The following is a 26,032-nucleotide window of genomic DNA, read 5'->3' as shown; positions in this document are numbered from 1 at the left end:
AAACATCACAGAAGAAGCCTTTATTTTACTATGACAACTAGACAAGTATTCTGGTTATGTGGTAGAGATCCTCTAAAAACCATAGAGACTTCTTTTCTGTGATTTTTTTTTTTTTTTTTTTTTTTTTTTTTTAATTTTTAAAAATTTTTTGGTTTTTTGTTGTCATCATTTTTGTTCCCCATCCAGACCTTGAACACCATCCCAAGGATGGAGTTAAGGGCTTAAGTGGGAAGATTCCAGGACCTAAGTTTATGCCTCTCTTCCTCATTCTTCCTCAGTTTGTTCGACTGCTTGAAAGTTGGCCAAAAAAATCCTGCTGCTTACTGACTTCCTGTGGTCAGCTGCTCTCAAGTGTTCACATTCTCTTCTGTTCTGTCATTCCTCATGGAATGAGGGTGGTTTTTGTCTTCCCGCTTCCCTTGACCTCATGATCAGGGTTAAAACCTGGGGTAGCCTCTGTGCTCCTTTCCTTCTTTGCCCTGGTATGTTCTGGGCTTCTTGTATTCCTGTGCCCAGGGTTGAACTGCTTGTTTTTCTTTTTATCTCCAAGGGCAGATCCAAGTCTTCAGTCCCTGTTGGTCTCTGCACCCCCACCCCCACCCCTAGCTCAGGAGCCAGGAAAGGGCTGGTGCCGCACTGTCTGCTGGGATTAGCGGTGGTTCCTGCAGCTGCTGATTTGGGAGTTAGGATCTTGAACTGGTGTGAAGACATAACGGTATTTCTAGTGAGTCAGAAACTGCCCAGGGCATTAGGGTGTGTATGACCACTTCTTCCAACTCAGACGTAGTATTGACTTAAGCCTAGAGGGTGATAACTCCCCATTGTGTTCTTGAGGGTACTGAGCTGGACTGGACAGCTCCCCTGAGCCAAGACTAGAGGTACAATCTCAAAGGAATTTCATTTTGTTAAAAAGACTTAGACTGGAGGCTGTTATCTGGTAATACTGATGCCGTATGGTAGTGTTTCCTGAAGGTAAATGGAGGCTTGGGGTCCTGGGTGGGGGACCAACAGAGTGGTGCCAGTAGCAGCCCCAGATAGAGCAGTACACAGGCCCAGCATGAGGCAACCTTGACCCAGAATGTGGCCCAGCTACCCTTTGTGAAGGTCTTTTCCAGTTCTGCTCCCTCATAGCTGTGGAACCAAAGACTGTTGTTAGAGAATACGCAGGACCCTAGCCTTTAGACTGTCTACCTCCCGTCAAATCATGGAAGGCCCATTTGTGTCCCTTTGGAATAGCCTTGAATTGTTCTTTCCTTAAAATAGCTAGGTTTTCAGGAGAGTATCTCAGGCCCATCTCCATCCTACCTGAACCAGTTGGTAAGGGTAACCATGACGTAGAGTGAAGCAAGGAAGAAGACAAAGTGGAAGGCAGAATAGCTGTAGGAAAGATGCTGGGCTTGCACTGGTGGTGCTGGAGGGGTCTCTTGGTTAGCTGGCCAGGTTGTCCCATCCCTTTGCCCTGGAGAGAGGGAAGAGCTGCTGGCAAACAGTGCTGCTGGAATACCTCTTCTCTCTTCCCCCACTACTTTAAGGAAGACTCTGGTGGAGGATGCTTTGATTTCTACCATTTCTTAGGACTCCTCACTTGACACTCACCATCCTCTGGCTCCACTGTTTCCGGGCAGCAGAAACAGAGTGAGGGCTTCTGCAAAACAAAAGGCAACATGTTTTGGAATGACTTTAAAAGAATGAGGGTGTTAATCTAGAAAACTTCCCTTTGAAAAGATTGGTCTAGTGTAAGAAATGGAGGCATATCTGGGTTCAAATTATAGCTCTGGCATATTAAATGGCTATGCAAACTTTGGTAAGATGTTTAAATCTTTTGTGCCTCAGTTTCTCCATTTGTAAAATGGAGCAAATACCTACCTCACAGGGTTGTTGTGAGGATTAAATTAAATGAGATTATGTATGTAAAGTATTCTAGCACAGTGCTTAGCACATTGTGGGTACTCAATAAAAGGTAATAGCAGCTAGAATCTGAGCATTCTGGGTAGAGGTTGGTAGGATGTGTGTCTGTCTGTGTGTTTTGGGGGAGGGACGTTGGGGATATTGAGCTCTTGAGCCTCACCTGGAACTCATAGCTGTAAACCTTGATGATCCACAAGGGTCCAAATACCTCAGCCAGGTAGGAAGCCTCATTGCTGAGAAATGAGAGAGTTCTCAAGCTGGTCCAGTCAAATAGAAGTGATTTTTCGGGGACATTACTGCCAACTGGTCTATGTTGGTAACCCTCAGGAGGGTACTGTGCTCCCTGAACCCCTTTTCAATAGAGATTTAGGAATCTGTGAAGGCCCTAAAATCTTAAAATCTGCACATACTTTTAAATTCTCAAGTCACTCACCCCCCCCCTCCTGCCGCCCCCTTCATCTCATAAAGATCATCTGACAGTGCTATTCTTAGAAATTGTCCCTGTTCATGGGGAGCTTTTCTCATTCTAGCCTTGCTATAAAGTTTAAATAAACCATGGTTCTAGACATTCTGCTGACTCTTTCCCCTTGTTTTGGACATTCTCCCTCTTAGCATTTTTCCCCTTCACACCTTTACGCACCAAGCAAAAAGCACACAAGCATACATGATGCCAGCACTCAACACTGCTAGTGAGGTATCTGATATTTGGGGTTCCATTTTATTCAGGCCAGGCAGGCACAGGGTGAGATTCTGTCCTTGAAGGATTACTGGGGAAGGACAACAGAAGAGAAAGGTGTTAAGAACAAAGAGCTGGGTATTTGGCAGGAGCAAAAGAGGTCTTAAGCATGGGTAGTATGGTCTATTGGACCTTACCTCTCTCTGGAGGACGGCTGGACAGTGCAGAGAAGGTCAAATACATGATATAGCAGCTGATGATAGAGGCTTGTAGAAGGCCAGAGCGGGGTTGCTCTGGGGAGAACAGGTATTGCTTTTTTACAGGGTTGTAATTTCCTTCACTCCTACCCCCTCCTACACTTTTTTCTCCCCATCATTGGGGGAAGGAGATTCTTTTTAGGAAAGCTAATGAAATTTGCTATAATACTAGAAGAACACTCCCCCTCCCCCCAGATCTGTAGTGTTGTAGGGCATATACCCACTGAGGCGGATGCAAGGAGCGATGGAGAGGAAGGAGAGGAGGCCACAGAAGCAAAGGTGCATACTAAGCAGCATCTTGTTGAGAAGGCAGCCAGCTGGGTGCGTGTAGTGTTGGAACAGAAGCACAGCTCCCACCCCTGCCATGCTGTAGAATCCAAGGGTGGCCAGCAGCACAGCTAGGAACCAACTGCAGTCTTGGGCTGCACCTGTCTGCCTAAGGAGGGGAGAGGTGGGCAATGGTTTAGAGCTCCAACTGTTTTTACCCTTTACTCTCACCCTTCTCTCAGAAGATTGGTGTGATTACTCATCCCACTTGGTTCAGAGTCATTAAATTATTTTTACCAGGTATTGAACCCAAGGGCACTCAACCACTGAACCACATCCCCAATCCTTTTTTTTTGAGAGAGGGTGTCTCTGAGTTGCTTAGTACCTCAAAAAATTGCTGAGGCTGGCTTTTGAATTTGCAATCATCCTGCTTCAGTGTCTCCAGCCACTGGGCTTATAGGCATGTGCCACCACACCTGGCCATTCTTAAGTTTTTGGTACTGCTTATTGGGAAACCATGGACCCACTGATCTGTTATGCTATTTACCCAGATTTTATTATAATTATTAATGTATTTTAAGCTGGACATGCCTGCAATCCTAGCCATCCTACCTACTCAGGAGACTGATGCAGGAAGGTTGTAACTTCCAGGCCAGCCTGGGCATCTTAGCAAGACACAATCAAAAAGGGTTGTGGGTGTACTCAATGGTAGAGCAACCCTGGGTTAGATTCCCAGTACTGCAAAAAAGAAAAAAATTAATGCATGTTAATTGTACAAATTAATGGGGTTCATTTTTACATTTCATACATGCACATAATCATAGGTTTGACTGTGTTCACCCTCTCTCCTGCCTTCTTTTGCCCCTTCCCCTGTCCTTGTGCCCTTCCCTAATAGTTTACTCAGCCTTTTGGAATCCAGTAATGGCCAAACAACCTTTCCAAAAAGAGCCTTTAGGATTATGTGCCCCCATACCAGTTCTTGTTCCAGGAGTGGGCAAAGGCTGTGATAAGCACCAACTGTAGTAGGATGAATGTGAAGCCTCCACAAATGCCGACGTAATGCCAGGCTGCAAGATGGGCACCAGGGAGAGAATGTAGCTGGTCATACATATCATTGCTTCACTTCCTACCCACTCTTCATGTTAGCCTTTAGCCTGCTGCTGCTAAGGGTGTGAGATATAGTACCTGGGAAGAGATGCTCATCAGGGATGCAGAAGGCAGCACCACAGAGACCTAACAGGAACAGCAGCTTGAGGAACCAAAAGCTGGGGGAGAGAGAAAACCAGACTTAGGAGAAAAGATAAAGGAAAGTGAATAGTGCCTAATAGGAAAGCAAAAGAAAGCAAAAATATGGAAAGAGGACAAATAAAACAACTAAATGTAGGAAGGGAGGGAACCATTTCCAAGTGAGTGTGTGTGGGAACAAGCTTACTGCACTTTATTCTAAATTCTAACTCAAAGTCACGCAAATAACATCTAGGCAGTGTTTCACACTTTAAAAGTGGTTTGCACACAATATCCCCATTGTTATCTCCACATGAGAGACTCATAAGAGGACGTGTCTCGCTTACGGTCACACAGCAAGTGCAGCGGAAGCAGGGACTTAAACCTGTTTTCTGTCTTTTTATAGTGCTATTACTTCATCCCGGAATTTCCTTTACCCAGCTTGTACCTACTTTCCTCTTCTGTCCCCTCCCTACCCAAAGAGTACACACAAACCTGTTATGCAGCTGTGCCCGTGGGCTGGTTGGGGAATGGAGGTGGACCAGCAGTACAGCCTGCAGCAGATGGAAGGTGGCAGTTCCTGCACATATTCTGTACACAGCCCCAGAGCCACTGAGCACTGGACAGTCAGAGTGACCAAATAGGTGGGAACACAACCCCGAGGGCATCTGAATCTGAAGGGAGTATGAGAAATAGCAGGGCAAGTCAATTCATGAGAGGTCCCTAGTTCTCACTGGTATGTCCACTACTTTGCTCCCTGCCCACAATCCAAGTATTTTGTCTATTTCAGCATTTGTAATTTTTTCCCACCTTACAACCAGACCACCTTCCACTTACCCCATGTGCCTCACCCCAGACCCTTTCCACCACTGTCCTTGACAGCAGGAGGCAGCAAACTGCTGAGGCCCCCACATGAAGGAGGATATAGAACAGGCGGCTACAAGTAGACTCTGAGAGAGAGGGCCACCTAGAGTGGCAGCAGCTGGTACAAGGAACAGTGCCACAGCAGGACATCTGAGGATAGACCAGATACAGAGCAGCAAGGTGATCGACTGAGGAAAGGCATACATTTAATATGCGTTGAGGTTAACCCAAGAGGTTGAATTCCAAAAAATTTCCCTTCCCTATTCTTCCTTTTGAATAGGAATTCTCAATTTGATTCTGAGCTATTTAGGATTGTCTAACAATGACCACCAGTAAGGCTTTCATGACAGCTGCTTGTGTGCAGGCTTAAGCTATTCACCTTTCCCTAGACCTAAACTCTTGGGGCTGGGAACGTGGGAAAAGAGGTTTGCCAACTTCTAAGGCAAAGAATCCAGGATAATAGAGAAGAAAAGAATGCCTATCTTTTTTGGCTTCTATAGGTTTTCCAACCCAGCCACCCTATGCTTTCAGTTTTTTAGATAACCCTTGCTTAAGGGAGCTTCTAAGCCCACATGCCCAAGCCAGATGTCATGATGAATGCCTATAATCCCAGCAGTTTGGGAGACAGGCAGGAGGATCACAAGATCAAGGCCACTTTGGTAATTTCGCCTCTGAACAACTTAGTGAGACCCTGTCTCAAAAAAAAGGCAGGGTGGCCATGGCTGGGTTAAGTGCCCCTGAGTTCAATCCGTGGTACCAAAGAAAATAAATAAATAAAAATCAAGCCTATATGCCCATGCACCCTCTCACCTGACAGAAGGGGGTTTTCACTATGATTCCACTGTGCCGCTGTGCTAGGCCCATGGAGGTGCTGGGACCTGTGATGGACTTTGCACCCACCATCTTTGCCCCACGGATTAGGCCTAGGTCCACCAGATGGAAAGCAGATGAGAAAATGGCAGCTTCTTCAGACTTCAGCCCATTGGACTGTTGCTTTGCTGGGGCTGGTCACCTCGTCCAAAGACCAATGGGGACATCAGGAAAAGAACTCCAGTCTCCAGAAAGTAAATGCAAATGCCCTTGTGAAGGTGCTTTCTTCTCAGGGCCTCACACCTGAGGCCACTCAGGCTGTTTTCCCTAGATTAGGGAGTAGTTTGCATATGTGGCTTCCTGGGGATTAGCATTCTTAATTGGTTTAGGATTAGACATCTTCCATCCTGGTTGGACAGAATTCCTCGTGTGCGGTGGGGGATTGTTCCTAGATAATGAAGAGGGAAGGATGCCAACTGGGATGATCTGGAGTGACAGGTTAGAAAGAAACCCTTGCCTAAAATATTGAACAAACCCGAAGGGAAGCCTGAGAGAGGGGAACACTTGTTTCCTCGCTGAAGCTTCTAGAACTGAGGTTATGAAGAGGGTGTGGCCCAGTGTGGGCCCCGCCCCGTCGCAGGGCGGAAGTTGTGGTCACCGGATGTTATCGTGAAGCGGGGCTTTGCGGCGGCGCGGTGAAACCAAAATGGCGACGGAGGGGGACGTGGAACTGGAGTTGGAGACCGAGACCAGCGGCCCCGAGCGGCCCCCCGAGAAGCCGCGGAAGCATGACAGTGGTGCGGCGGACTTGGAGCGGGTCACCGACTATGCGGAGGAGAAGGAGATCCAGAGTTCCAATCTGGAGACGGTGAGGTTGACCGGAAGCCTGTCTGGGTGGTTTGAGAGCAGCGGGACCCAGATTCTGTAGTTGGAAACCTGCGTTCCACCTGGAGATATTGCGCAGTTGGTAGAGTGCTTTGCTGGCATGCATAAGGCCCCGGGTTTAATTGGCAACTCATTTAGCAAGTCCACCGCTTGCTCAAAGGAACTTGATGGAAATTGGGCCTAAGCGGACCTCAGGTGCTTAGGATAGAATTAAACAGTTCTTGGCGCCTGATAACACTCGTCGTGGTGGAAGAAAAACATGTATGAGCCTTGTGGGGGTTGTGCTGAGTGGTTACCAGTTCTCTGTGCTTTCCTGTAATAGGCCATGTCCGTCATCGGAGATAGACGGTCTCGGGAGCAGAAAGCCAAACAAGAACGGTAAGTCTTAAGTGAGAAGCCAGCCTACCAGTTAATACTACCCACAACAAAAATAAAACCACTATTAAGCCTTTGTACCGTTTTTCAACTCCTCACCAGTTCCTGCACATCTAGGGTTTAAAATGTCATTATTGGTGATCACTAAGGAAAAACCTCCAGGGGAAAGAATGGGGATGTTGGAATCGTTTTGTGCTTTCACTGAACAGTGTTTATTGAGATTCACTTATTTGTAAGGCATAACTGGGTTCCTGGAGTTTATGGTGGAGGTAGAGAATGAGAACTAATGTACATGAATATTTTCAGGGAGAAGGAACTGGCAAAGGTCACTATCAAGAAAGAAGATCTGGAGTTGATAGTGAGTAGTAATGCCTAACTAGTGTATGGGAGGTTCTGCTTAATTTGGGTTGTTTCCTGAAATAAGTGGAGTCAAGTTTGATGGCACATTGATGTCTCTGAGAAGGACTAATTAACATGTAATTTATCATTTTCCTGCAGATGACAGAGATGGAGATCTCTCGAGCAGCAGCAGAAAGGAGTTTGCGGGAACACATGGGAAACGTGGTAGAGGCTCTTATTACTCTAACCAACTGATATGTACTTTATCAGACATATTTACAGGACTAACTTATTGCAATAAAGATTTTTTTTTTTGCAGTTTTATCTTGGGTCAAGTGCATTATATACGATAAAATATAAATATATAAAATTATATATATGGTTTTGTTGTAGGGAACTTATGGTGGAGTATATTCAATTTAAGGGAGCCTTCCCTCCAAAATACTTAATGAAACTGACTGTCCCTCAGCAGATTTCAAAGTACATTTGAAGTCTCAGCAGTTAAGTGTACCCAAAGTCACATGTCTCCAGGATAGCTTATGAACAGTTAGGAAAGACTGGCACCGCCTAGGAGCCACTGTATGGATAGGAGTTAACTGTTAACTCAGTTCATAAGCCTCTGGAGTTAGAATTTTAAGTATCTGAGGTGAGAACATAGGAAAAATAGCCATCAAAGGTAATTTTTAAATTTAATTAAATGAGGGGCAGGGAGGCCTTATATAGAATTGATCTATAAAAGATTTGAATTTTGAACTATAAGACATACTCCATTTACTACAAAAGCTCATCAATTTTGGCCAAGTCTCAATTGCTGAGCTTGTTTTCTCAACTGTAAAATACTACCTTATAGACTGTTGTAAGAACTGATGAGCTGGTGAATGTAAAAACTTGACTGGTTCCTTGACACTCAAGTTGCAACTGTGTTTTCCCAAGAGAATTTCAAGACCCTTTTTCATTTTGGTTCTAGGACAGTTAATAAGGTTGTATTTCAAATAGTGACTGATGGTTAGGTTTGTGTTTATTAACTCATAGCAATTATTTGCACTTGCATTTTGTTTCAAGTTTTTTTTTTCTTTTTTTTTTTTTTTTTGGTACTGAGGATTGAACCCAGAGGCACTTAACCAGCCACATTCTCGGCTACCCTCTGCCCCCCTATTTTTTTTTTTTTTTTTTAATTTTATTTAGAGACGGGATATCATTGAGTTGCTGAGGCTGGCTTTGAATTTGTGAGCCTCCTGCCTCAGTCTCCCAAGCCACTGGGATTACAGGCACTTATATTTTTCTAATAGGGCATTAAATAGATTGAGAATGATTTTTCCAGTGGGACATTTTAAGAAGGTGAAGGGAGGGGCTGGGGTTGTGGCTCAGTGGTAGAGCACTTGCCTAGCATGTTTGAAGCACTGGGTTTGATTCTCAGCATCACATATAAATAAAGTAATAAAGATCTATCAACATCTAAAAAAGTAAAAAAATTTAAAAAAATAATGTAAAGAGATATTGATCTTTTTTGTTTTTGAAATGGGCTTCTCACTATGTTGCCCAGGCTTGCCTTGTACACCTGGGTTCAAGTGATCCTCCTCACTGGCCTCAGCCTCCGCAGTAACTCAGACCACAGGTATGAAGCACCGCACCTGGCTCAGTCTGCCTTTGTGGTACTGGGGATTGAGCCCAGGGCATCACACATGCTAGGAAAGTGCTCTGCCACTGAGGTACACATCCTCAGCCTCTTGGTCTTTTTTTTTTTTTTTTTTTTTTAATGCCATTGAGCAGTCTTTCCACTGGTAAAATTTCATTCCTTATAACCCACAGAACTCTTGGACTCTATGTGCATAGTGATTGTACAGTAAATATTAAGTGAAAAAATGAAATGAATTTAACTCTAGTATGATAGTCCTGCTACTCAGGACTATTCCCCCACCCTGCAAGGAGCAAGATGATAGCAGGTATTTGGACTCAGTAAGACAGATGCCACGTTTCATGGGTTAACTTTTGTTTTATGTACAGCTGTAGTTCAGAGGAAGGAAAACCAAATGTCTATTTACTCATGGAATAAATGTGGATGCTACTTAACACCTAATCCTAGTATCTGAGTTTGAGATTAAAGGGGATGATCAAACTGAAAACCCTCTGCTTAACAATTCCCTGCTTTTATTTTAGTTAATAGGTAGTTAATATTTGTCAAATTGTACATTTTATTATCCAGTATTATGCTAAAAATTCTGATGTGTATCTTTTATTTCTTGACATACATACACACAAAAAGATAAAAAGTATATTCACTTAGAAAAGTTGACTCCAACCAAAAATGCAAAACAGGTTTCAGTGAGCTTAAATTCCTGGTACACTACTCCTAACCCTAAGGTAGAAGTAATGCATTTTCCACTTAACATGCCCACATTTCTGACACAAGCTAAGTGGATGGAAGAAAACTGAATAGTCCCAAGTAAATATGGGAAGCCACAGCAGAGAAACCTCAGATTTCTTGGAAACAGTATTAAATGGGAAGCCTATAAACCTACCTGGATAGTGCTTTTCTGTAGGTTTCTCAGATTTGAGTCCAAACCTTACAAAGCACCTTCAAGGACTGGACTACCCAGTAACAGGTATGACAGTAAGTCCAGTAGGGTGGATATAAGAACCATGTGAATAATGGTAAAAGAATATCAAGGACCAGATGCTGAGACATCCCCTTGTGTCCCACAGGTGGAATAAATAGTTGAACTCTAGGTAGTTTTCCGCTTCTTGGCAGAGGGTCGCTCAAACACATCTCGTACTCCAGCTGCCTTCTGTTTAAAGAATTTTGTGTTCTGGGCACTCTCTTGGCCCCATGCTGAGTCGAAGGAGGTAGTATCTTGATCCACAAGGTGGGTGTATTTGGTTCGACCAGAACGTCCGAAGTTCTTGACCTAGGGAAAGATTGATGATGAATCATACCACTGAACACGAAGACCCAGTCCCAGCCCTCAATATGTTACTTTTTCTTTTCATGTTGACAAAACTTCCCATACCTGCATGACTTTAGGAAGAATGGTTTTGTTGAAATGATCCTCCAAGGTAGGTGCACTAAAATCTCTCTTGTATACTTCCTCATCCTCATCCTATAAAAAAGAATCTTATCAGTCTTGTGATTTTATTTCCCATACATTCACATGTATTAAACTGCAACAAAGAAACAGGAAACAGGGTATTGAGGTTTTCTTCAAGAGATTCCTAGTTGCAAAGATGATACTCTTTCCTGTTGTATTCATCTCCTTTCTAAGTGTGGGTACTTACTGAAGGTTGGCCTAGTTTTTGCACTTGCTATGCTCATGTGACTTCAACTCTACAGGTCTCATATCTTCAATCCTAAAATTCTTTTCCCCCCTCCCCTCAATACTGGAGAAACAGTACTGTGATGAGCTACATCCTCAGCTGCTTTTCATTTTGAGACAGCGTTGCTAAGTTGCCTACAATCAATCTTACTACCACTCCATTTAGTGGTTCTAAAACACAATTCTCTCATTATCTCTGCCTTGCTCAAAAGCTTCAGTGGCTTTCTTAAACACAACTACTCTGTGTAGTCAAGGTCAAATATATAGCCCTTATGTACCTTTACAGCTGATATTTTCTATCTCCACTCCTGCTGGTCTCTTTATATTTTGTACCACTGAATGTTAAAAAAGTCCACACACCTTAAATACTACCTCCTTACCAATATTCTACCAAATATAACATCTCCCTATTCAGAACCCTCACAGTATTTTCAGCCTTAAGATATAGTGTATATTTGACTTAGCATGTGCCACCACAAATGGCTAAATGGTGATTTTAACAGTGAATTGACAAAGGGCTATCTACACAATAAAACACAACCAGAGAATGGTTTCAAAATCAACATGTTGGTAAAACTATATTATTGTGACAGATTATAAATACACATATTGAAGGAATTAAAATTAGCCCTATCTGGTTAAAAGGCTAAGTCCTTTAACCACTTTCAGCATATCCTTTTCCTTTCAGTTACAGAAAGGCCCAGTATATTTGTTTATTCATTAGGTAGTGAGGATTGAACCCAGGGGAGATTTACCACTAAGCAACATAGTTCTTTTTATTTCGAGACAGGGTCTAAGTTGCTGAGACTAGCCTTGAACTTGGCGATCCTCCTGCTTTAGCCTCCTGAATCACTAAGATCTGGGCAGGTCTGCACTAATGCCCAGCAGAAAGGCCCAGTTTAAAGGTAGGACAATTGAACAGTTTTTGTGCCAGGCATGGGGTGCATCACCTGTAATCCTAGCAACTTGGGAGACCAAGATAGGAGGATTCTAAGTTTAAGCCTAGCCTGGGCAACTTAGACCATTTCAAAAAAATAAAAAAAAATCCCTCATTAATCCCAGAAGCCATTTCAATTTCAAATCTTATGCAGATAAGAAGAGTTAGTATTTGAATATGTACATCAAAAGACTGTCTTGTTTTTTAAAGAGAGACGATGGAAGGTTTGGAGGCTCAGAATCAGTTTTGTTTGTTATTTCCGCAATCCCACAGTGCTGGGGACTCGAACCCGGGCCTCCAGCATGTGAGGCAGGCACTCTACGAGATGGGCTATATGGCCTGCCTGTCTCGTTTTTTAGCCAACAATGTACTGCTTCTTTAAAAAGTTTGATGATGATGATGATATGATGATTATTTTGGTTACTGGGGACTGAACACAGGAGTGCTTTACCACTGAGCTACATTGCCAGTTTTCCACCCCCCATTTTTAAATTTTGAGACTGGGTCTCACTAAGTAGCTGAGGCTGACCTCAAACTTACAATCCTCCTGTTTCAACCTCCTGTGTTGCTAGGATTATAGGAATGTGTCACTGCTCCTGGCAAAATTTCATTATTAAAGCTGCTGAATGCTTAAGCAAAACTACTTCATGACTTTGAAGCAGTACAAGAAGTAATTCATCTCTTTTGACTAGAAAACTTTATGTGTTTAAAACACTTCCTGATTAACAGATAAACTGAAATTGATTTTGGGGGGTGGTAAGGAAACCTCCTCTGAAGTTCAAAAATTTTACAAGTATCTGCAGTGAAGGCAGGAATTTTAGAAGTGGTGGGGATATTTAGGGTTTGATACATAGAACTTGAAAAAGTGGGCTTTTAAAATTTGTTTTAACTTTTTAATAAATTTTTTAAAATTAGTGTTTCAATTTTTTATTTTTTGGTACTGGGGATTGATCTCACTGAGTTACACCCCCAGCTGTTTTATATATATAAATATAAATATAAATATAGATATAGATATTTAAAAAATTTTTAGTTGTAGATGACACTATTATTTTATTTATTTTTATGGGGTGCTGAGGATGGAACCCAATGCCTCACATGTACTAGGCAAGTGCTATACCACTGAGCTACTCATTATCTATATTTTATTTAGAGGCAGTGCCTTGCTAAGTTGCTGATGCTGGCTTTGAACTTGTGATCCTCCTGCTTCAGCCTCTTAAGTTACTGGGATTACAGGCATGCACCACCATGCCTGGCTGAAATAATGATTTCTAAGTGGTTTGGGGAACCTAATTACTTTCTCTTTCATTTCCTTAATTCTTCTATTTTATCATTTCCTTTTTCTGGGAGCTGAGGGTAAAACAAAACAGTTGTTGCTGCTGTTTCTACAACCCAGTAGCTAATGCTTTTCTTTGGATTTATATTCTCAGGCAAAAAGCAAATGAGAAGGTTGACTGCTGGCAAGTACAAATAACATTCCAGGAGTTTTTTCTCAATCTAGGGGAAAAAGGATTCTGAGTTATTCCTATTGCCCAATTTTCTGATGCCCTTTTCACTTACCATGAAGAAGGCACCCCGGTGATAGTACTTCTGTAAAAACTTGTATTTGCCCTTGACAGCTTTGTTGGTGATGACTTTGCCATTTGCCCGAAGCTCAGCTCGCCTCTCTTCCTCAGTCAGGTTTCGCATGCGTTCAATTTCTGCTTTCTCCTTTTCGAGCCTAGGCAGGTAGCAAAACTATTTATTAGCATTTATCTAGCTTCAGAGAGGTCCAGGTTCTGTCTTGCCACATGGTGTCCTGTATCACCTTGGTACTCTGCAGAGTTCCCATCAGTAAGAAAGCTCCCAACAAATGAGGTCCCTTAACCTTAGGCTTTCTAGCCTCCAGAACTGTTTGTGCAACAAGAATAACTTTTGTGTCTTAAAAATAAACTGAGTACTAGCTGGAACTCTATCACAGAAACGTGGACAAAATTATGTTTCTCTTCCCTGATATCACTGCAAAAAGAGAAACTCACAATCCAAATTTGGGAAACTCATCCAGCTCTAAGAACCCTAAAAAAAAAACGAAGAACGCACACTGTAAAAAAAAATGCAGCCTGAAATTCTTATTTTGAGATAGGGTTTTACTATATTGCCAAGGCTAACCTGGAAATTGCTATGCTCCTGTCTCAGCCTTCCAAGTTGTGGGATTATAGGTGAGTACCACTGCACAGGCTCAACAGACCTTAATGACTAGTTCTCATCCTTTATCAATTCACCCAAATGTTTGTTTCCATTCTTATAACTCAAAGCCAGTTGAAAAAAAAACTTACCAAAAATTACTTAAAAGGTCTAATTGGCTTTTTCTAGAATGATTTAAAGGTCTTCCCATGGATCTAACAAAGGATCCTTTTAATGCCGTCTCTGGTAAATGGGGCACTTTCTATAAGGGGTGCTGCTGGAAGTCAGGAGGAAGAGAGAACACTGTGCAATGGGCCCCTGGGTGACTTCTTGGGCAGCAGAGCACAAACTGAAGCTACAGGTTTTTGCTGAGAAACTTGCAAAAGATTTTTAAATCAGGACATACATGACCTGGAGTTCACAGCCTCACCAAAGAAGGAAAAACATGTGATCGAAATTTTGATTGGATTAAAGACTACAGGAATGCCTAGTGGACACTGAGTGCCTTGCCTGGGGGATTGGGCAGGGGGCTGACTTCCTTAAACCTACAGATCCATATAAACCCATAGATAGTAGCCATCCATTGGCAACCCTCTCTTGGAACCCCTCCCTTTTTGGGAGTTCTGATTTCTATTACTCTAATAAATCCTGTTATTTTGCTAAAAACAAACCAAAACAATAAACACAAAAGACCCCCAAGGAAACCCCCCCAAAAAAAACCCAACCAAGAATCCTCTGAGGATGTAGCTCAGTAGAGTGAGCCACTTGTCTAGCACGCTTAAGGTCCTGGGTTCAATCCCCAGGGCACAAAACAACAAAACCAAACCAAAAGCTGAGCATGGTGGTACACATCTGTAATCCCAGTGACTCAGGGGGCCAAGGAGGAGGATCACAAGCTTGAGGCCAGCCTCAGCACCTAAGTGAGGCCCTAAGCAACTCAGTGAGACTCTGTCTCAAAAAAGTAAATAAATAAAAAGGGCTGGGGATGTGGCTCAGTGGTAAAGCCTGTCTGGGTTTAATCCACAGTATCAAAAAACCAAAACCAAGAATGGAACCCAGAGGTGATGGGCCTCAGAGCTACTGTACTAAGTACTAGAAACCTGTCCCATTAGCAGCATTAACCCTAGGCCCAATCCTATTACTCACGCTTCTCGGTCCTCTCTATCCCTCTTGATTCTTTTTAGCTCCCGAACTTTCCATGCCTCATATTCCTCTTCATCATTTTCATCATCAGTATTGAGTGCATCCAGTGCAGCCAGAGAACGCTTGTTCTCCTCCAGTTCTTTCTTTGTCTCCTCTTCTACAATCTGGGTAAGGAAAACAATTCAGCTATGTACTTCCTTATCATCAAACAAACCTAATTACACCACTCTTTGCACTCAATCCTAAAAACCACTCCCAGTACCTTCAGTGTGTACTTTCGCCTCTCTTCAGCCATGCGCTTTGCTTCCTGCTCTAGCTCTTTCTGTTTCAATGCTTCAGCCTCACGTTCTTGAACTGTCACTCGATCCTTCCTGCATCACAGAGGTCCTGTTAATTGCCCAAAGTCCTTAGAGTCGAGCTCTTAGTTCCCCTAGATCTAGTCCCATCCAAATCTGATAAAGTCAAACAACCTTTTGGCCCTATTATGTGCAAATGGACAAAAACAGAGGACTCATTACAGATCTGTAGTGCACTAAAATTATGTTCATGCTTGAGATTTGCCCAGATAACAAGGAGCCTACTGGATTATAAGTAATACGATTTCTAGCCAATAGGAAATAGGAATTTGTTCTTTAAGTTTAATTTCATGCTTAAAATATACAAACTTGGGCAGATAAGTGCTTCTTAACTGGAATCCTGCTAACACCAAGCTACTCCTCAACATCTACATTGCAGGGCAGGGCATTGGGCTAAATACTTTAAACTTAGTGTTTAGATTCAGAAGAACATGGATAAAAAGGAGGTTTTTACTGTCAGACCTAGAAAGAAGTGACTATGTAAACTCTGAACTGTTTTGAGAGACACTTACTTTCGAATGAAGACTGGCTTAAGGCGAGGCTCCATTTCATCTTCACTGTCTGTGTACTCTTCATACTCAGACTCTGATTCGGACTCCTCCCCAGAACGTCCTTCATCTTCCACCTCCATGACTTCCATCTCTTCATTTTTTCTCTCCTGCGCTCGTTGACGCATCATGCCACGGCGCCGCTCTATTTCCTATCAAAGCATGCATCTAAGTTAGCTATTCAAATGGTCTATAATGGCTGTTTATTTTCTTCTTCTTCTTCTTTTTTTTTTTGGTGTTAGGGATTGAACCCAGTCTTGCACATGCTAAGCACAAGCTGTATCTCTAGGCTACACCTAGGATGGCTTTTTATTTTTGTCTCATCAAGCTCAACAAATTCTAAGTAAATGAAATTTAGAAACACTTTATTTTCAATCTTATCTCTTAATAAACAAGAAACACTTATTAGAGTTCTGCCAAAAGCAGTCATCATAGCCTTTATGGCTTCAGCAAATGAGTACTGGCACCAGGCATGGTGGCACATGCCTATAATCCTAGCAACTTGGGAGGCTGAGGCATGAGGATCACAAGTTAGAGGCCAGCCTCAGCAACCTAGTAAAACCCTGCCTCAGATTAAAAAATAAAAAGGACTGGGGATATAGCTTAGTGGTAAAGTGCCTCTGGGTTCAATCCCCACTACCAAAAAAAAAAAAAAGTAAAGGGAAAAACCTCCCGTTTTCCTTTATCACACCTCATCATCAATTTCTTCCTCCTCTTCTTCACTGCTGTCTTCTCGTTCCATGCGCCAAGCATCTCCTTCTACTTCTGAGTCACTTTCTCCTACCACTTCAGGTTCTACTATTTTCCTATGTCGGGCCAATCTGAAAAACAGGATCTCCAAGTGTATCACTAATGTCACAAAAATGAAGGAAAATCCACCACATTTTCTTAGTTACAGTGCAACCTGACTTGTATTCTTTAATACTAATGTCTTTGAGATGTAAAAACTGAGGTACAGATTAAAGAAACTATACCAGAAGGTCAGAGCAAATAGTCAAGTTGGGCCTAAAACACTAAATGTGTTCAGGCATCCTTCTGGGGTGCCACAGCAAACTCACAGGGCAACAGAGGGACATTTTTAATAGCTCAGGGTAGTTCAGTTTTCAACATTAAATCATACTGTATTCAATGACACACTATCTTAGTGAAATAGTTTTGTGGTGGCTGTGACAAATTCTGAGACAAATATGAACAGTGAGAGTTCAGGATCTCTGGCCTCTGTAAGGTAATGTCTCCACACAAAAACCCTCACTGGGAGGCTCTCTTCCTAACACGAGACCACTTATTAGGTCTTTTTTCCTACTTCATCAGTGTCATTTTCTCTCACTGGGGAATAAGTAGATGAATACAAACAATTTCTCAAATTTTATAAAACATCTTCATGATAAAAAGACTCCCTGTAATGAATCAACAATCACCCCTCTCTTTTTTCTTTGAGGTGATAGGATGGAACCCAGGACTTCCTCCATATGAGGTAAGCTCTCTACCATAGTGCTATCTCCCCAGCCTCTTGGTATCCCTTTTCTATTTCGTTAATGAGTTAATTAAGATCGGGCTGGGGAGATAGCTCAGTTGGTAAAGTGCTTGCCTTGCAAGCACAAGGCCGCGGGTTCGAGTCCCAGCACCACAAAAAAAAAAAAAAAAAAAAAAATTTAAGATCCTTAGGTCAGAAGTTACCTGCTGTTTTCTGAAGCTGCCACTTACTGGTTGTGCATCTTTGGTCATGTACTTTCCTAACTCCTTTGTGCTTCAGTTTCCTCATTTGTAAAATAAGGATAATCTCATAAGTTATTGTGTGGATTACAAGAATTAGGAAATATAATCTACTTGGAACAGCATAATTGGCACATATAAATATTATTCAAGTATTAGCTAATAGTGATATTATTAATTAACCTGCAGAGGTTCAGATCCAGGGAAACATAACCTTAGTCATTACCTCTCTTCCACATCTTCACTAATTCGGTTCTGTAAACGACGCAGCCGGGGATCACTAGATGAATCCTCCTCCTGTTCCTCCGGTTCTGCTTCTTGTTCTTTGGCTTTCTTAATGAATTGAAATTCTTCATCCTCCTCATCTGAAGACTCCATAGGAGCATAGTCTGGTCTCTTTCCAGATACATATCGCTTTACCTTTACCTTCTCCATTGAAATCTCACCTGGGCAAGAGAGATAACTTATTATGTTTCAATAATCTTCCCCAATGTCCTTCAACCCTTGACCTTTGTAGGTAGAGCCCTGAATTCCTGGTAGACAAGGGTTGAAGCAGGAGAGAACCAATACCCAAACTCCTATTCATCTAATGGTGCTTTCCAACAAAGGTCAAGTCATAGGAAAACATTCTTGTGAATACTGTAATGACAACGAGGCTTACCTTGGGTATAATTAAATGGAGGAAGGTGAGCAGTGAACCAGTAGGAAAAAAAAACTTCATTCCCACCACAAATTCATGCTATTCCACCTCAATTATAACCTTAAACAAATTATTGTAACAGTGCCCAGGACACAGCTGGGATGATTTAAGTGGGAATATAAAACTAAAATATTGCTTGGACATTCTTTTAGTTCTCTTTGGAAATTCCATGGCAGCCTTTATAAAAAGATGACCACACAACCTAATATTCTAATATTACCTATTTCCACCTTCTTTCCTTTAGCTTTTGTGCTATCAAATCTACAAGAGTAGGGCTGGGGAGATAGCTCAGTTGGCAGAGTGCTTGCCTTGCAAGCACAAGACCCTGGGTTCGATCCCCAGCACCAAAAAAAAAAAAAAAAAAAATCTACAAGAGTAATCTCTTTTACACATACAATTCCAGTGATCAGAAGGAGAGTGAGAACTAACCAACTTGTTTTATAAGATGATCAAATCCTGATAACCAAAGGAAACTCTGGGTGAATTTCACTTATGAACATACATACAAAAATACTCCCCACAAATCTTTAAAAGACACAAAAAACAAAACAAAACTCTAAAACACCCTGACCTAGTAGAAGTAAGCCTAGGATTTCAAGAATGGCTTAAACTTAGAATATTAGTAGGGGAAAGAGGAGAAATATGCTATTTTTTTTAAGTCACATAACAATTTTTTTTTTTTTTTTTTTGTACTGGGGATTAAACCTAGCTCTACCAACAAGTTACATTCCCAACTCTTTTTATTTTAAGATTCTTACTAAGTTGTCCAGGCTGGCCTCAAACTTGTGATCCTCCTGCCTCAGCCTCCTGAGTCACTGGGATTATAGGCAGGAGTTATTGTGCCTGGCAAGATCTATTTTTTAAAAAAAAAATTTTTTTTGATGTTGATAGACCTTTATTTTATTCATTTATTTATATGTGGTGCTGAGAATCGAACACATGCTGGGCAAGCACTCTACCTCTGAACCACAACTCCAGTCAAGATCTATTTCTTAAATGAACAAACAGTAGGCATCCTTATGTTGTCCCTATTATGCTTTCTAGTTAACACTGTATTATGAGTCTAATTTGGGTAATAATAAAACAATACATAAATGATAAGGACTGAAAAGGAAGAAACTTCCCTAATTTGTAAACTATGATTGTCTATGCAAAAATTGTAGATAATGAGTCAAGCTAAACAATTCAGGAAGCTGGGCATGGTAGAGCTCGCCTGTAATCCCAGAGATTGGGGAGGCTGAGGCAGGAGGATTGTGAGTTCAAAGTCAATCTAGGCAACTTAACAAGGCCCTAAGCAACTCAGCAAAACCCCATCTCTAAATAAAATACAAAAAGAGGCTGGGGATGTGGCTCAGTGGTTAAGTGCCCCTGAGTTCAAAGCACAGTACCAGAAAAATCAAACAACCCCTACCAAAAAAACAAAACAAAACAAAACAAAAAAACCCAAAAAACAATTCAGGAAAAATTCTGAATTAAAATCCTGTATAGGGGCAGGGGTTGTGGCTCACTGGTAGAGCCCTTGCCTAGCATATGTAAGGCACTGGGTTCGATGCTCAGCACCACATATTTACAAATAAAGGTCCACTGACAATTAAAAAAATATTTAAAAAATAAAATCCTGTATATAAAAATAAGCGTATTTGGGCTGGGGAATATAGCTCAGTTGGTAGAGTGCTTGCCTTGCAAGTACAAGGCCCTGGGTTCAATCTCCAGCATAGCAAAAAAAAAAAAAAAAAAAGTGTATTTGTGCATAATTACATATAATTAGAAAATACCATTTACATTGGCAACTACTCTATAACAAGGAATAACTTCAACAAGCAACATAATGCCTTTAGGAGGAAAAATATCATTTTATTCAAAGATATAAAAGCTCTACATAAATGGAGAAATATATCATGTTCAAGGATGAGAAGACCGCAACTGTGCCTGAATTATCCTATAAATGTACAATCTATAATTGCAGTGCAATTCCATTCAAAGTTATTCCCAGGCTGTTTCTAAAATCATATGGAAGACTAGGAGGTCAAAAGAACTAAGACAATTCTAATGAAGAATAAAATGGAGAGGGCAAGAGGAAGGTTTTTGTATCAAAGAGCAAAGATTTAAATAAATTAGGGACTTGGGATGTAGGTCAAAGGTAGAGTGCTTGCCTATTATGCATGAGGTCCTGGGTTTAATCCCCAACACACCCCATCCCCCCAAAACCAAAAAAACCCTCAAATATATATATATGTATACACACACACACAAATATATAAATAAATATATACACACACACACATATATATATGGTAACCAGTCAGGTTTATAACTAAATAGAACAAATAAAAAAAATTTTTTTTTAAAAAGTAATCAATCTGAAGACTGAGGTAGGATTAACTGATCCCAGGAGTTCAAGACAAGCCTGGAAGCTGGGCACAGTAATGCATGCCTGAAATCCTAGCAGCTTGGGAGGCTGACACAAGAGGAACACAAGTCTGAGGCCAGCCTTAGAAATTTAATGAGGCCCTAAGCAACTCAGTGAGACTCTGTATCAAAATAAAAAAAATTAAAGGTTGGGCACATAGCTCAGCAGTAAAGTGCCCCTGGATTCAATCCCCACTACAAAGAAAAAAAAATCTGATACAATCAAGTGTGGACGAACATATTGGAAATAAAAACTATGAAGCTCTTATAACTTTGGAGAGCAATTGGTAACAGGTAGTAAAATTGATGACTAACTTCTAGACACTCCTCCCTAAGGAAATTTTTGCATAAATGTATCAAATAGCGGGCATGGTGGCACACTCATGTGATCCAGCCATTTGAGAGGCTGAGGCAGGAGGACTGAGAGTTCAAAGTCATCCTCAGCAATTTAGCCAGTTTTCTGAGCAACTCAGTGTCACCCTGTCTCTAAATAAAATACAAAAAAGGGTTAAAGGGTTGGGAGTGTGGTTAAGTGCCCCTGAGTTCAATCCCTGGCACCAAAAAAAAAAAAAAAGGGTATCAAATACATTTAAGAATGACACCTGCAGTGCTGCAATAAAAGGAAAAACAATATGGCAACAACTAACTACCCATCAGTAGGGAACAAACTGCGATTAATTATACAATGGAACTCACAAGCAGTTAAAATGAATGAAATTGATATGTATTAAAATAATTCTCAAAAGTCATGTTGAGTTAAAAGGAAAAAAAGGGGGCCTGGAGGTGTAGCTCTGTGGTAGAGCATCTGACTGTCATGCAGAAGGCCTGGGTTTAATCACCGGTCAATAAAAAGGAGGAGGGCAAGATGCACAAGGGCAAATACAGTATATTTGAAGAATAAGATAAAAAAAAAAAGGCTACTCTTTTCCGACATCTTTCCTGAAAAACTCTGATCCTTCCTACATCTGCACGTATTGAAATCATACCCATTCTTTAAGGATCAAATTAAATGACACCGTCTTCAAGGAACTTTTCTTGATTACCCCAAACAGCTTGGAATGTACCTCTTTTTTCATGTCTTATATGCACTAGAATATGAATTACTTAAGGTTGGGGCACTATCTTAAACAACTTTCTATTAATGTAATAAACAGCCACTGCGCTGATTGAAAAGGATAAGAGATTTGAAGACATGTTTCCTCTCTTGAATGAAGTTATGAGCTTATGATCTATTACGGGAAGACACATACAAATAACTACACCACCTGATAAGAGTTATAAAAGCGGCTTTAAACAGACTACTACGTCTAAGAAATTTGTTGAGGCCAATGGAAGAGGGGGGCCTGCCGTATGACAGCAAGTAGTCAGGCCACAAGAACAAGATAATGATGCAAAGTGGATCCCCACTCAACCCGGGCAACGCGAACGCGTGCGACTTTCGTGTGGAAAGGCGGAAGAAATGAGACCTGCAGAGTTGGAGTGGCCAGCCGGGGGAGGTTTGGAGGATGCCGAGGCTGGGAGAGGTAAGATTTGACTGGGAGAGGGGTGAGCAGTAGTTACCTTTCTCATTGCGAACTGGGACGGCCCCAGCCGTAGACTGAATGGGCGGTTGCTTCATGAGTGCGCTTGGGACCGACATGTTGACTGCAGCGGTGGTGATTCTCGAAACCTGACTGATTCCAAACAGCGAATACTAACAACAACGAACACGTAAACTACTTTCCACCTAGGTACGCCCGGCACGGCAGTACGACTGATAGAAAATACTTTTACGTCAGAGCTAGATAAACCGGAAATGTGTTACGAGAGGATTGTGGGATTTTGGAGGACTTCTGAGCGCAAGCCGCTTAAAATTTGAGTCTGTTATTGCGCATGTTCCTAGGCGCTGCGCGCCGCGTTCCTCGCCCCGCCTCCCGCCCCTCCCTCGTCTCCCCCTCCTTGCAAAATTTGCAACCCCCTTCTGGCGGGAAGTTGCTTCCCTAGACTTTGCGGTACGGCGAGGAAGTTCCCTTTCTTTTTTGGTCTGCAGTTTGAACGCAAGGTTGCTCTAACACTAAGTGACACTCCCAGCCCTTTTTATTTTTTATTTTGAGCTAGGGTTCCACTAAATTGCTGAGGCTGTTCTTGAACTTGTGATTCTTATGCCTCAGCCTCAAGAATCGCCGGGATTACAGTCATGTGCCGTGTCCAGCCGCGAAAGTTTCAGTTTTCTTGGATTTGAAGCGCGGATCCAGATGGCGGAGAACAAGAAACTGAGGAGATAGCGAGAGTTGCTTACCTGGATTGTTGAAAACTCAGAAGAATTAGTTTAATCCGTTGATTGGGTGGGGATTCTGGACGCTGCGCATTAAAATCCATTCCTGGCTGGAAATTGCATTCGATTTCCAAAGTAATTGAGTGCTTGGTTTAACTATGTTTAGGGCTCTGAAAGGAGCATGGAATGTTGTTAAGTTCAAGAAAATCGAATATTATTTAGGAAGTCTCAACTTTTAGAATAGTTAGCAAGTAATCCCAATTTACAGCTAGAATGTGTTAAAACAAATTGACCAATTGGAAGTCAGAACAGGCTTCACCTTAGGAAGGGCTTTATAATTACCATGGCTGGGAAGAGAAAAGATAACAAGAGCAAAATCTTTGAAGTCCAGAAATAGTATGGTATATACGGGACACTGAAAAGTTTGGTTTAATCAGTAATTTTTGAGTCAAGAAAATTTCATGGATACGAGATCATGGAAGACCTTGAAGGTGCAATAAACATGATTAGCTTTTAAATTATTTCACTTATGTTCTAAAACTGGGCCCTGTCTGGGAAAAGAAATAAGCGCTGGGCATGGTTTGGCATGCCTGCAATCCTGCCTAGTGTTTGGGGAGACTGAAGCAGGAGGATTGCAAGTTAGAGCTCAGCCTCGGCAATTTAGGGAGACACTTTTTCAAAAAGTAAAAAGGGCTGGGAATGTAGCTCAGTGGTAATGTGCCCCTGGATTCTATCCCAGTACCGACCCCTCTCCCCCCCAAGTAATGAACCACGGAAGAAGTTTGGGGAGAGAGAGCGCCATAAAGAGTAAACAGAATTTTTTAAATGATTTCTTTTACGCAAGGTGTAGCACATCAGCACATCTGTAACCCAACAACTTGGGAGGATCTAAATTTTAAGGCCCACATCTGGTAATTCAGTGATTCCCTGTCTCAAAAATAAAAAGGGGTGGGGATGTAGTTCAGGTAGAGCACTCCTGGGTTCAATCGCTGGTAGCAAATAAAATTTTATTTTTTTAATTCTATATACAGTAGAACGTATTTTGACATATACATACATGGAGTATAATGTCCCATTTTTGTGGTTGTACATGATGTGGAATTACACTGGTCTGTATTCATATAATACCATAGGAAAGTTATGTCTGATTCATTCTACTATCTTTCCTATTCCCATCCCTCCTTCCCTTCATTTCCCTTTGTCTAATCCACATAACTTCTAGTTTCCAAAATTTTATTTAATTAAAAAAAAAAGTTGAGATGGTGGCTAACAATATTACTCAGGTAGGTTTCCAACTGTTGGGTTTCCTAAGCCATTTACCTGCCTCAGCCTGAGTCCCACTGCCTGGGTTTAGAATTTTATATCATGAATTTATTAGCTGAAAATATGTTGTGTGTTGGGGTGTGTAGCTCAGCAGTACAGCACTTGCCTAGCATGTTCAAGGATAGGGGATTGGGTTCAATCCTCAGCTGGGAGTGCAGGGGAAAGTTGTTCAGAGGGAGTAAATGTACTGGGAAGGCAATTGTTTTGGTTCATAGTAACTCAGAGATTAGGGGAGGAAAGGCTTAATATGGCTGTGACTATAGGAAGTAAGGGCACTAAAATCTTGTTGTATTTGACATCCAAATTATTTGAATCATGTTTTTCCCAAGGTTTTTTGCTTTTTAAGTGTTATTCGTAGGAGTCTTTTGTTTTTTTTTTTTTTCCTTTGTGCAGTGATGGGGATTGAACCCAGGTCCTTGTGTATGGTCGGCAATACTCTACCACAGAACTCTGTCCCCAGCCCTCTTATCTGTAGGATCTTTAACAGGTGAACAGATGATCAGGTGAAATTTAAGCCAGCATTATGTTATCAGCTATTAAAACAAAATCAAAATGCTTCCCTTCCTAGGAAGAAGATATAATAAATGGGCATGACTTTTTGGTAGTGGCGTTAAAAGAAAGCAGTGGGCCTACGTAGAGGCAGCATTGCCTGTTAATTTTGATTTCCTTTGCTCTCCGTTCCATATGTCATCTACGTGCGTCGGAACTTTTTCCAGGCTCACGTCGCAAAGCAGTTTTTCCCTTAGGAGAAGGCCAGTATTTTTCAAAGCGAAATCCCAGTACCACTGACATCTGAATCACAGGGTCCAAGGCAAAAACCGGAGGGTGGTCCCGCTGACGCCAGGCCAGAGCGGGGCTCCGCCTCCCCGGGCTCAGACCCCGGCTCCCGCCGCCCTTCCTCCCGACCTCCCCCCAGGGGCCCGCCCACCCCGGGCTCCCGCCCGCAGTCTTGGCGGAAGTCGCCAGCTGCTGAGCGGTGGAAAGATGTCGCAGTCAAGCGCTGAGGCAGAGGAGAAGGCGTGCTCCAGACAGCGTTCCCAGGTGAAGGTGAGAAACGGTCTGACGGTTTTCTGTTTGCTCTTGTCTCAGTCTTTGGGAGGGATTTGCAGGGCACCGTTGCCTGGCACTCGGGATAAGCGGGGATCTCTGTCCTGGTTTTCTGTGGAAAACTAGGCCTTCAGTGTCTGAAAAGGAAGGCTCTTATAAGCAATCCTAGAAATAATGACAGGATGGGACCTGGGACCTCCTTTCTCGTGCCCCTAGCATTTCCTTTAGCAGCAGCTGTTGTCAGCTTTATTAAGTTAATGCGAAGCTGACAGTTGGGGTAGTCCCTTAAGTTCAAATGCTAGTCATTATTTATTGGTCTTGTAAGCTCATATGAGAAAGAAATGTGCCCAGTAGAATCAGTAATTTCGTTCAGGTTAATGAATTATGTATTGAGATTTTGGAGCGAGAAAAAGTTTTATTACAGGCTATCAATTTGAATTATGTTGTCATTATGAAATGGGGATTAGATTTGTTAAGGCAGATCAGTTGGAACCTTGTAAGAAAAGGCAGAGAACCTGGGATT

The 26,032-nt window shown here is 42.0% G+C and overlaps 4 protein-coding genes across 6 annotated transcripts in view; 2 read left to right on the top strand and 2 right to left on the bottom strand.

Moving 5' to 3' along the window:
- Window positions 1–139: 139 nt before the first annotated feature.
- Serinc4 (serine incorporator 4) lies at window positions 140–6,921 on the bottom strand. Of its 2 annotated transcripts, XM_047540183.1 has the most exons (12): window positions 6,007–6,921; window positions 5,170–5,346; window positions 4,828–5,006; window positions 4,294–4,373; window positions 4,082–4,175; window positions 3,066–3,277; window positions 2,782–2,877; window positions 2,549–2,675; window positions 2,069–2,141; window positions 1,597–1,645; window positions 1,306–1,459; window positions 140–1,131 (listed from the first exon to the last, which is right to left on the bottom strand). In XM_047540183.1, exons 1-12 carry the CDS (start codon window positions 6,097–6,099, stop codon window positions 906–908), a joined length of 1,560 nt encoding a protein of 519 aa, XP_047396139.1. In that variant the 5' UTR covers window positions 6,100–6,921; the 3' UTR covers window positions 140–905. The 2 variants fall into 2 exon arrangements, with proteins under 2 accessions (XP_047396139.1, XP_047396140.1); XM_047540184.1 differs by lacking the exons at window positions 3,066–3,277; window positions 4,828–5,006; window positions 5,170–5,346; window positions 6,007–6,921 and having other exon boundaries at window positions 4,294–4,311.
- Window positions 6,468–7,929, top strand: Hypk (huntingtin interacting protein K). 2 transcript variants are annotated; one of them, XM_047540179.1, is made up of 4 exons: window positions 6,468–6,874; window positions 7,214–7,269; window positions 7,573–7,624; window positions 7,765–7,929. In XM_047540179.1, the coding sequence occupies exons 1-4, from the start codon at window positions 6,713–6,715 to the stop codon at window positions 7,858–7,860; spliced, it is 366 nt and encodes a 121-aa protein (XP_047396135.1). In that variant the 5' UTR covers window positions 6,468–6,712; the 3' UTR covers window positions 7,861–7,929. The 2 variants fall into 2 exon arrangements, with proteins under 2 accessions (XP_047396135.1, XP_047396136.1); XM_047540180.1 differs by lacking the exons at window positions 7,214–7,269; window positions 7,765–7,929 and having other exon boundaries at window positions 6,695–6,874; window positions 7,573–7,632.
- Window positions 7,930–9,567: 1,638 nt separating this feature from the next.
- On the bottom strand, window positions 9,568–22,653 carry Mfap1 (microfibril associated protein 1). The gene is made up of 9 exons (XM_047540361.1): window positions 22,446–22,653; window positions 18,003–18,222; window positions 16,755–16,884; window positions 16,028–16,215; window positions 15,422–15,530; window positions 15,163–15,323; window positions 13,414–13,573; window positions 10,614–10,703; window positions 9,568–10,511 (listed from the first exon to the last, which is right to left on the bottom strand). The coding sequence occupies exons 1-9, from the start codon at window positions 22,522–22,524 to the stop codon at window positions 10,329–10,331; spliced, it is 1,320 nt and encodes a 439-aa protein (XP_047396317.1). The 5' UTR covers window positions 22,525–22,653; the 3' UTR covers window positions 9,568–10,328.
- Window positions 22,654–25,446: 2,793 nt separating this feature from the next.
- Wdr76 (WD repeat domain 76) overlaps window positions 25,447–26,032 on the top strand; it is a 42,991-nt gene continuing 42,405 nt past the window's right edge. Inside the window, 1 exon segment of the mRNA XM_047542328.1 lies at window positions 25,447–25,509. Within this exon segment, the coding sequence (XP_047398284.1) occupies window positions 25,447–25,509 (63 nt within the window).

Source organism: Sciurus carolinensis, chromosome 2 (genome assembly GCF_902686445.1).
Source record: "Sciurus carolinensis chromosome 2, mSciCar1.2, whole genome shotgun sequence".
NCBI classification, from domain to species: domain Eukaryota; kingdom Metazoa; phylum Chordata; class Mammalia; order Rodentia; family Sciuridae; genus Sciurus; species Sciurus carolinensis.
The sequence above is the reverse complement of the archived record's forward strand: the minus strand, read 5'-3'. Positions and strand labels throughout refer to the sequence as shown.

Coding starts and splice junctions, on each gene's coding strand:
- Serinc4 (XM_047540183.1), bottom strand. CDS start 6,099: ATGGTGGGTGCAAAGTCCATCACAGGTCCCAGCACCTCCATGGGCCTA. Junction 5,347..6,006: donor TGAAAACCCCCTTCTGTCAG/GTGAGAGGGTGC, acceptor GTCTATCCTCAG/ATGTCCTGCTGTGGCACTGT. Junction 3,278..4,081: donor CACTCCTGGAACAAGAACTG/GTATGGGGGCAC, acceptor TCCCCTCCTTAG/GCAGACAGGTGCAGCCCAAG.
- Hypk (XM_047540179.1), top strand. CDS start 6,713: ATGGCGACGGAGGGGGACGTGGAACTGGAGTTGGAGACCGAGACCAGC. Junction 6,875..7,213: donor AGAGTTCCAATCTGGAGACG/GTGAGGTTGACC, acceptor TTCCTGTAATAG/GCCATGTCCGTCATCGGAGA. Junction 7,270..7,572: donor CAGAAAGCCAAACAAGAACG/GTAAGTCTTAAG, acceptor GAATATTTTCAG/GGAGAAGGAACTGGCAAAGG.
- Mfap1 (XM_047540361.1), bottom strand. CDS start 22,524: ATGTCGGTCCCAAGCGCACTCATGAAGCAACCGCCCATTCAGTCTACG. Junction 16,885..18,002: donor AGTGAAGATGTGGAAGAGAG/GTAATGACTAAG, acceptor CCTGTTTTTCAG/ATTGGCCCGACATAGGAAAA. Junction 15,324..15,421: donor GGCGAAAGTACACACTGAAG/GTACTGGGAGTG, acceptor TTCCTTACCCAG/ATTGTAGAAGAGGAGACAAA.